Raw genomic sequence first — 10,548 nt, forward strand, 5'->3', positions numbered from 1 at the left:
CAGGCTGGCCAGACTTAGTCAAGGGCTTCACTAGTGGTGAGGTGAGTTCGGTAAGTGTCACACCCAGAAATAAAACCAGAGACGCGACTGTGAAGGAGTTGCAAAGTGCATTCCTAGCGGGAAAGTGAGTGAACCCGAATAAAAACGCTGGGGAACTGATTCGGTGTGGAGCAGCGGGGGAAGAGCGCCTGGCTGGGGAGCCACCTGACACTGGGCAGCAGAGGGGTAAGAACAGGCGGCTGGGTTGCACTCTAGCCCGCTCGGCAAACGAGCGACACCACGGCGCAGAGGAGGTGGTGGGACTTCCCAAGAGGGGCGGCAGGCTGCGTCCCGGCGACAGTGCGGCCGCCGAGAGCGCGGCAGGCGGCCCCGTGACCGCCGGCCCTGGCGCGAGCGCTGCGGGCCGGAACGCGGGACGCCGGCCTCCTGGATCCCGCCGGACGCAGTTTCCTGTCGCAACGGCGAGCGCCCGGCGGCGGCGCGTCTGCCGTCGCGCAGGGGCGGCCCGGCCGCAGGGAAGACGGGTGGGGCCGGCCGTCCCTTCTTCAGCGCCTTCTCTCCGGTGGGCAGTCCCGCAGCGGCACGGGCTTCTCTTCGGCAGACGACTAGAGGGCGCCGCCGCCTCCGGAGGCGCGGATGCGAGCCCCGCCCGCCGGCCAGTCGCAGCCTCCGGGGCCCGAGAGGACAGCCGCCCGCCGCGCACTTGTCTCCCCGCAGCGGCAGGACGGCCCAGGCCCCAGCGAAGTGAGCTCGGGCAACGCTCCGGCCACACTGCCGCTTCCGGGAGACGCGGGGTCCGCAGGCCCGCCCTGGGCCCCGCGCCTCCTCTGATTGGCTCCCCGCGCTCGCCCCGCGCTCCCCTCGTCGGTGATTGGCTCCGAGGTCCCGCCTGTCACCTGCTTCCCGGTGGGAATGTAGGTAGCTAAGGGAAGCGTTACCCCAGGGCCGGCTGGGAAGAGGTTGGTTGGGCCCTTGAGCCCAGTTTGTTTACTGTGGCGGGGGTCGTACCCTGGCGCGAGCTTCTGTCGCAACGGCCAGGAAGGGAACCAGTACCGCGACGGGGGGCGGGGGTGGCGAGAAAGTGAAGGCGTGGAAGTCAGCGGGGGCACCCAACCCGGGCAGCACCCGAGGGGAGCGGGATTGGGAGGGAGGCCTCTTAGAGAGGAGTTGTAATCCCAGGAGCAGTGACAGTGTGGGAGGTAGGCCTACTTTCTGTTGGGGGAGAAACGGGCCTTGCGGGAGATTCACATGACCTAATTGGGATCTAATTTTCTAGGTGAGTTTGTAACAGAATCCAATGGAGATTTTGCTGTGGCTTTGCAGCGGAGTTGGGAGACTCCTAGCCGATCCGGGACTTCAAACAGACAACTTATTGAATAACTGAACTCTCTTTTATTGCTTCAGATGGGCAGCTGTCAAAAAAAGCACAAACAACGGAAGGATGCAAACCATTTCATGTATTAAAAGCATGTTGAAAGGCTGATAAGGTATTCACTTTGGTTTAATTGTGGTTAATTCTATGAGAATATTACCTTTTGAGGAGAAGCTCTTAAAGTTTTGATTAGCATCAAGGTATCTAGACTTTATGATAGGTTTCACATTTTTAAATTGTGTAATACAAAAATCATATTACTACTGTACCTACCAGATAATGCTCTTTGCTAATGATGGTCTAGTCCTGATTATTCTGAAAATGGAAAGAAATCTTGAGTTTTCAATGATTTTATTTTGCACATGATTAGATAATGCTACTAGATCTTTCCTTAAAAAAAGACGTAGTAATCACTTGAAAAATCGTTGAATTTGTAATTTAATGTTAGAATGTGCATGAGGTTGGATAGTTGCTAACTCACTCAATAGTTTACCCTTGTGGACTCATTTCACTTTGTATTTAAAGTAGTTTGCTCATTAAACACTAAGTCATAGTCAAAACAGTTGCTTCACTGGCCCCCTAGTCATTTGCTATATTACACACGCCCTTTAGTGGCATACCAGAAATTGTCCAGGAATGGTTTTTTTCAGCCACAGAACACCCAGCTTAGGTCTTAAAGTTAGACCTGGGCCCTACCCTGCAAAATTCTGACCTAGGATTGGGGGTACAATCTGGGCATGTGTACTTTTAAAAATTTCCTCAAGTGACTTTGATGTGCATTCCCAGTTGAGAACTGTAGCTTTAATCAATAGATGCGTTTAAGAAATTCTAAGACATTTATGAAACAAATAGTTTTCTCCCTTGATTCCTTACAGCTTAAAAGTAAGCTTCTCATGAATGACATTTAAGTATCATCTAAAAGCAGTGTTTGCCTTGGCAAGATTAGGAAGTTTCCCTGGCACCCAGAGACCTCTGGGACTAACCATTCCAGGCTTAGGCACGAGGTTCTGTATAGGGAGACCCACAAGCTCTGATGCACTTTCACAGTCCGCAGAGCTGTGCATGTAGTATTTTTCCTCTTAGGTTTAAGAGAGATCAACTCCAAGTCTGGAGTATTCAGCAGATATAGTAGACTAAATTATTTCTACCTCAACAAAGGGCAAGGGGGTTAATATTATATTTATAAGCTTTATTTTGGGAAGAATACCCTTGCTGGAAATAGAAATGATACCTTCCCACTACCCAATAACTCTTTGCTTGTTATTTGCTTTTTATTATTGAATAATTCAGACTTAAAATTTGTATGCTAACAAGGCGTCCAAATATTTGTAATATCAATGAGGGTGTTTAACTTTGCAGGAGAGTCAAAGAGGTTAAAAAAAAAAAAAGAGAGATAATCACTTTAGTTTTCAGGTGTGCAAAATGTGTGGCGAAACCATCCAGCCTAACTTAATTGATGGGTTTAGGCAAAGAAGTAGGTCTAAGTGTGTTCTACCTCCTAGCAGCTGTCTTTCATTTTATTTATAAATGCTTACCTGCAAGATTTGGCATGTGAAGTATTTCAGTAGTGGACAAAATTTAAAAATTAAAATAAAAAAACTGTAAGTTAAAACACGAAGCCATGTGTAGTCCATGACTAAAGTCTTGAATTTTGTATGTGTCGTTTGAACAGAAAGCCAGGAATCTCAGCATGAATCGGGCTAGATCCAGATCAGATGATGGTGGTGAGGAAGCCTCATCTCAAGACCTGAATCATGAAAATGAGAGAAGATGGCAGCAAGAGCGTCTCCACAGAGAAGAAGCCTATTATCAGTTTATAAATGACCTTAATGATGAAGATTATCGGCTTATGAGAGACCATAATCTTTTAGGCACCCCTGGTAAGAGATGGGTGAAAAAGGAAATACCCTTTTCAGCATTATAAGGAAGAATTTGAAAATAAGGAGAGTCTTTTTTTTTCACCCTGTCTTCCCTCTCCCAGAATACAGTGTACTATTTTTTTTAACCTTAAGAGCTTTTTAACATAACAACATAGGAAATCATTGGCTTACTTCTGTGTTTTATAAGTTAAGTAAGAATATTGGACATACAGTACTGTTACATAAGGGCCAAACTAACCAACAGGTTAATGCTCATAATAGTGTCATATATTTACATATATGGTTCTATTTCTCTTAAATAATAATTGTATAAATAAAATATTATTTATTTAAAACTTAATTCTAACTCATTTGAGGTGTTATTTATTAATGAATTAATAACTGAATTTAGTAACTCCCAAAATGTCCATTGTGTTCCCATACATTTTTTACAAATTAATTTCACAGATGAACTAACGGGACCTGGTATGTTTGTATATATTGTATATTGCATATTTGAATACTGTATATTGGATTACCCACATAATGAACTAGGTAAAATTCAAATAAATAAAGATTTGAAGTTTTCTCCAGAAATACTCCTTTCTTAATTTCTTTTTAACTCTGGTAAAAATCCACAGAATTATAGCTTATAACTTCCTAAGTGTATCAACTGCACTTATTAATTATTCAAATTGAATCTTAATTTTAAGGAAACAATGAAAGTGATGTGTACTTGCATCGATTAAACATTTTTAACTTTCAGTTTACAGAACATGAAAACAATAGAGTATCTTCTAAGATTGCTGAAGATTCATCTTACCTTTTGTGAGTTTTCATAAAACTTAGAAATTAAAAAATTTTAATTTCAGTGAGCAATTTTCCATTGTTTTAGGAGAAATAACATCAGAAGAATTACAACAGCGGTTAGATGGAGTCAAGGAACAGCTGGCATCACAGCCCAACTTGAGAGATGGGACAAATACCAGAGGTACCGTGGACTCCTTTCTGTAAGGAGCAGGTTTGACTGGAACAACTGTAGACTTGAACTTACAGGATATGTTGTACAATCTTGTGTTTTTAATGTTTTCCAGACTTAATGTGATACTCATCCAGATAGTCTTTATGTATTATGTGCAGAGCTGTATAGTGTGGTTAGGCAATACAGGACAGGATGTCTCACATACAGATGGTCTTCAGGGAGCTCACGTATCTGAAATAGTGTACCGTTAATTTCCAGCAGAGTTCTTTTTAATCTTAGAAGGTACACACTACTATTTTTTTAAGTAATATAACTAAACTTAGCTTCTAAAAATTTATACAGAGCAATACAGAAAGACTGAGTTAGGAAACCTATTTTTTTGTTACTTTGTTTTGTTGTTTTTGTGTGTTGCTGTGTTGTTTACTGAAAAAACACTAAGGCATACCATAAGGAATTCTTACAAAAAAACAAATCCTCTTAAAAAAAAAATCAAACTAAGCAGAAGTACATAGAGTTAAAAGTAAAGCCAACTTTCATGTACCTCTTACCAGTCCTGCTTCCTTCCTAAGAAGTCTTCATTAGTAGTAGTGTCATGCATTGTAGGGTGAAGACTACTAGAAACCCTAAAATTCAAGGGCTCAATAAGATAGAAGTTTATTAGCCACCTTCAGGCATTTAATAGTCACGTGTGGCTAGAGGCTTCTGAATTGGACAGCACAGGTAGAGAGATCTCCACTAGTGTGGGGGGTTTACTGGACACTGCTGCTCCTGGGTCCTGCTTGGTGATCAAGCTAAGTCACCGCCACATCTGGGTTCCAACTGGCAAGTCCAGTTTCCAGAACGAGGTCCAGGCACCTGCCAGAAAGTGAGATCCATCACTTCCACACCCATTCCACTGATGAGAACTTAGTCACATGGCCACACCCAATTGCCAGGCTGTTCACAGGACCATTGCAATGCACTTACAGTGGACGAAGCTGGTACAGATTGTGTTAATGAGTGAACTCTTTCACACACACCGTCAGCATTATGTTCTAGTGATTAAAGAAGTAGCATTTAGAACGATTTATTGTTTATCTGCCTTTTACTCATACGTCTTTGCAAATTAAAATGGAAAGTGAATATTAACCTTTTTTCTTCTTTATATTTAGTTGTGTAAATTGTACTATGTTGGTATAGCTGGTAATACTGATCCTTTGAATATGTTTTAATGGAAAATGTACCCATCACACGTGAAATAGCTTATACCTCTAGAATATGGCTAAAGTTGCTGTTTATTTTATTGATACCAGCAGCTGATTAACAGGTTTAACTTTCAACATTTAGAAAAGTTTTTTATGAGAGATTGCAGTAATGAAGTAAAATCAAAGCAATTTCATTTAATAGCTATTTTTGAATAAAACAAACTTTAAGTCTAAAGTCTATATAGTTAATGTGCATTAGATTGCTTTTCACTGAGTTTTGTACTTTTTATAATCCACTGATTAAAAATGGAATACTTAAGCTTCACACAGTAGCACTGTCATAATAAGTTTTTTAGGGGCATGTTTATTTTCAAATTGGTTCAATCAGCAATGTTAATTGAGAGTATGGTTTGTACCAAGTACTGTTGTAGAGGTTAGGGATTTAACAGAGAATAAAGCCATACAAAACTCTTTGTCTTCATGGAGTTCACATTCTAAATGAACAGAAAATATATTTTATTGTATTATATGTAATGACTAACATTGAGGGCTTCCAGTGTGCCAGATATTATACTAATCATTTTATATAATGTCTTATTTTATCCTCATGATAATCCTTTGACATCTCTACTATTATTATCTTTAATTTACAGGTAAGGATGCAGCCACAAAGACCTTAAGTATCATGCCTAAAGCTTTCCATCTTCATATAAAGACATAGTGTGGTTCTAACACTGTATTCATAAAGCCACATTTCTTGAGATGTACATTTTTGGCAGTTCCTGAGAGGATAAAATTTTCAAGGTTACCAAAAGACGTGGTTGCAAAAATGATTGGATTGCCTTTACCAAAAGGATTCCACAAATTCAAGATGAACTATATATAAGTTTTGCCACTGTATTTGATTGATATTGCCATATGAATAAAGCAATTTAAATGCACAGTTTTGATATTAGATATAATTCTCATTTGCCTTAATATTTTGCCAATAATAGGCACATAGAAAGCAAGAGTGAGGATATCTTCACATCTTTGCACAAATAGTATTTAATATTTTATGATCTTAATGTGTGTATTATAGTATGCTTGTAGTATACACCTTTTAGAAAGTTCAGGTTTTTGGCCGTTTTTTATTCATTAAAATGCACAGGTATTCTTAAATATGATTTAATTTAATGAAAACTTTGTTTATCTTACAAATTTTCAATAAAAATCTAAGGATGAATTTTAGGAATCGATCTTAAATTGATTTGGTTTGCTTTCCAGACTCAGGAGTCCCTAGAGGAAGTCCGAACGACGCCTCTCTGCTGGAATGGCTGAACACCTTCCGTCGCACAGGAAACGCAACTCGAAGTGGACAGAACGGGAACCAAACTTGGAGAGCTGTGAGTCGAACAAACCCACACAGTGGAGAGTTCCGCTTCAGTCTGGAAATCCACATAAATCACGAGAATAGAGGATTTGAAATGGATGGCGAAGATTATCCGGGCGTGCCACTCTCAGCTGTTAGCAGGGATCACACCGCAAACAGGCAGCAGAGAGCAGCTAGTCCCGTGGCCAGGAGAACGAGGAGCCAGGCTGCAGGGAACCTCAGCGGTAGTGGCGCCGGTGTTCCAAGGACTAGGCTTAGTTCAGGGGGGCGGAATTCAGGAGAAGGACCTTTGTCCTCATTGGGAAGACTGAGGAGTGGATCTGGGGGAGCAGCTGGTGTTCTTAGAGCTGGTGCTCCCCGTGCTGATTTTAGCAGTCAGTCAGGTGGTAGTGAACTCAGGCAAAGGGAGGGGCAGCGGTTTGGAGCAGCACACATTTGGGAAAATGGGGCTAGAACTAATGTAACAGTGAGGAACACAAACCAAAGATTAGAGCCAATAAGACTACGGTCTACGTTCAATAGCCGAAGCCGATCACCAATTCAGAGGCAAGGCAGCACCGTTTATCGTAATTCACAAAGGGAAAGTAGACCTTCGCAGCAGACCACGAGGAGGTCTGCTAGGAGAGGTGTAACTCGTGTCTTTTTAGAGCAAGACAGAGCGCGCAGAGGCGCTGGGTACTCTCCGTTCTCTAACTCGAGACTTGTGTCAAGAATAACAGTAGAGGAAGGGGCGGAGCCCAGCAGGGCCTCTGCCGTGCGCCGCCGCCCCACAGTCACACTGGACCTTCAGGTGAGAAGGATTCGGCCTGGAGAAAACAGAGATCGGGACAGCATTGCAAACAGAACTCGGTCTAGGGTGGGGCTCGCAGAAAACACAGTCACCGTTGAAAGCAATAGTGGGGGCTTTCGCCGAACCATTTCTCGTTTAGAGCACTCAGGGATGCGGACCTACGTGAGCACCATAACCGTTCCTCTTCGTAGGATTTCTGAGAATGAGCTTGTTGAACCATCATCAGTGGCTCTTCGGTCAATTTTAAGGCAGATCATGACTGGATTTGGAGAACTGAGTTCTCTAATGGAGGCCGAATCTGAGTCAGAGCTTCAGAGAAGTGGCCGGCATTTGCCAGAGATGCACCCGGAAATGAGTAACCTGGGGATAGGTAATGCCATCGGCCAGCACAGTGACGGTTCCTCTCGGGGCCGGCAGGACCAGGAAGACAGCCCCGAGATGCGTGGTGGGAACGTGGCCACCCCGCCTCTCGCCCCGAGCAGTGACGGTAGAGGTGGCAGGCAGGTGCGAAATTCAAATAACTTAGTGGAAACTGGAACGCTGCCCATTCTCCGCCTCGCTCACTTCTTCTTACTTAACGAGGGCGATGACGAGGATCGCATACGAGGTTTAACCAAAGAGCAGATCGACAATCTTTCCACGCGGAACTATGAGCACAGCAGTGCGGAGAGCGAACCAGGCCGAATCTGCAGCGTTTGTATCAGCGACTACGTCACGGGAAACAAGCTCAGGCAGTTACCCTGCATGCATGAGTTTCACATCCATTGCATTGACCGATGGCTCTCAGAGAATTGCACTTGTCCCATCTGTCGGCAGCCGGTTTTAGGGTCCAGTATAGCAAACGATGGATGACGTGATGGGTCTATTCAAATATCACATTTTAGTAGAACGAGTATTCAGGCACTCTTTTGTTGAATTATCTGTGATGAACTAACCAGGATGAAAAATAACAAATTATTATAGTTTGAACTATTTTTTGTGTGTTTTTTAACTTGTTGAAAAGAGAAAATTTATATAAAATTTAAAATACAAACGATAGATTATCCTAAAGTGCAAAATAGTTGATATTGCTAGAACCAAATAACCTTTAAAATGTTTTTATTTTGGAAGTTTTGTCATGCTAAGCACTTTTGTATCTGCACAGTTCAGTAGGTTAAAAATCAGTCTTCTTTTTCTCAACAGTACCACAGACTTCGCTTGGACTTTTAAGTTCCATGGGCTTCATACCATGTCCAGACATTGGTGTGTAAATACACCTTTCTTTTTTTATTCTAAGGACAGTATCTTTTCATGAAAGAGTATTTGAATGTTTGCTAAGTGTATTTGTTACTTGAAATATTAAATTTAATATGCAAGATATCATATATGTATATTTAGATGTATAATTTTAAGGTTAAAATATTCAGTCTAGAAGCTACCAGTTTGGTTCTTATTTAAACTTTTGGGCTATGACTGCATATGGCACAATGTTTAATATTTACAGGATCATCTGTGGGAGGAAGGGGATTAAGATATTTAAAAACAGAGATAATTTATGAAGCGTCTCTGACAATCTGACTTATTAGACAGCAAGCAGTATATAACACTGAGCAAGCTTTTCTTTACTCAGAAATGGAACATGGATATTTTAGAACATATAGGTTATTTAACTTGAGTTGTGACTTTTTTGAAAGTGCAAACAATTTTTTGGATTATATTAAGTAAGGTATACAATATGCATGGTTTCTCAAGTTTCATTTAAAATCTAAAAAAAAGTGTCTGTAAAGAATCAAATGCATAGATAATACGTTAAGTTCACTTGGAGGCCAAAAAACTCCAAACAAAACAAAACAAAAACGTTAAGAGAATGTAGAATTTATATAAACACAGAAATATGCATTGAAGATCTGTTTCTACCAATAAATACTGAAACGTGTGAACTGTTCTTTGTTGCTTCACTGTGGTTTATTCGCTCAAGGAAGCAGTTATTTCGCACCTAGTAGAGGCCAGGCAGTGTCAAAGGTGTGAAGGATTCAGTAGAGGACAAACAGACAACGTCCCTACCTTCACAGGAAAGACATATTTGCTCTTAGAAATTGAAAATTGATTGACGAGTTACTGGTATGACTTTTGTTATTTGTTTATGAATAAATGACACAATTTCCTGTGCTTGGGCAAAATCACAAGAACAAATATCCCCAGGCCAGATTCTGTGAGATATAGATGTATCTCAGGGTTTAGTTTTTCCTTCTGATTAGTGCTTCTAAGCAGTTCATTCAGTAAGATGCACGCACGGGAACTGTGGGGGGCGGCATTTAACACCGGAGTGAAAGGTTTTAGTGAAGGTGATTCTGTTGTGAATCACTGGCTCATGTAGGTCACTTATGGGGCATACATAGGGCTCAGAAGTTTGATTTGAAGGCTTTAAATACTAGACTAAGGAATTGCTACCTTACAGACTTCTGGTGTCTCTCGGTAAATTTTAGTGGTGAATAGTGAGATCATTTCTCGTGTTGCAGGAAGATTGGTGTGGGGCGGTGTTCAGAACACAGTGGAGTGGAGAGAGGAAGCCAGAAAACCAATAAGGACACCATGGTGATGAATTTTTATTATCAGTTATCATCACCATCATCAGTTATTACCTAATCTACGGTGGTGACAATGAAACTGGAAAGAAAAGTGTATCAAAGTGTTGGGGCAAAAAGACATCATTTGGTTTCCAGCTCCCTATGAAGAGGTGGCGGAGTCATCTGTCGCAGGTGGAGAATCTCTTGAGTGGAAGAGGGAGCGCCGCTACAATTTACAAGCTTTGCCAAGTCAGACGTTTATCTGAAACACAGCCTTATTCACGTATCACACTCACTTCAGTGTCAAGGTTTGTCCCCAGCCTGACAGGAGACTTAAGTCAGCAATTACTGCTCATGTGGAATCTTCCTCAGGAAGTTCCTCCCTTGGTCTGACCAGTTAGGGAAATCAAGAAGAGAACAAAGAAAAGGGGAAATGAAAAAAG

The 10,548-nt window shown here is 41.9% G+C and overlaps 1 protein-coding gene across 5 annotated transcripts; it reads left to right on the top strand.

Moving 5' to 3' along the window:
- The first annotated feature begins 301 nt into the window (after nt 1-301).
- RNF6 (ring finger protein 6) lies at nt 302-9,483 on the top strand. Of its 5 annotated transcripts, none has more exons than XM_032496416.1 (5): nt 302-744; nt 1,405-1,487; nt 3,045-3,252; nt 4,127-4,222; nt 6,664-9,483. In XM_032496416.1, exons 3-5 carry the CDS (start codon nt 3,063-3,065, stop codon nt 8,409-8,411), a joined length of 2,034 nt encoding a protein of 677 aa, XP_032352307.1. In that variant the 5' UTR covers nt 302-744; nt 1,405-1,487; nt 3,045-3,062; the 3' UTR covers nt 8,412-9,483. The 5 variants fall into 5 exon arrangements, with proteins under 5 accessions (XP_032352307.1, XP_032352309.1, XP_006192994.2 ...); XM_032496418.1 differs by lacking the exon at nt 302-744 and adding an exon at nt 814-914; XM_006192932.3 differs by lacking the exon at nt 302-744 and adding an exon at nt 855-959.
- Nucleotides 9,484-10,548: the final 1,065 nt, after the last annotated feature.

Source organism: Camelus ferus, chromosome 14, assembly GCF_009834535.1.
Source record: "Camelus ferus isolate YT-003-E chromosome 14, BCGSAC_Cfer_1.0, whole genome shotgun sequence".
Lineage (NCBI taxonomy): Eukaryota > Metazoa > Chordata > Mammalia > Artiodactyla > Camelidae > Camelus > Camelus ferus.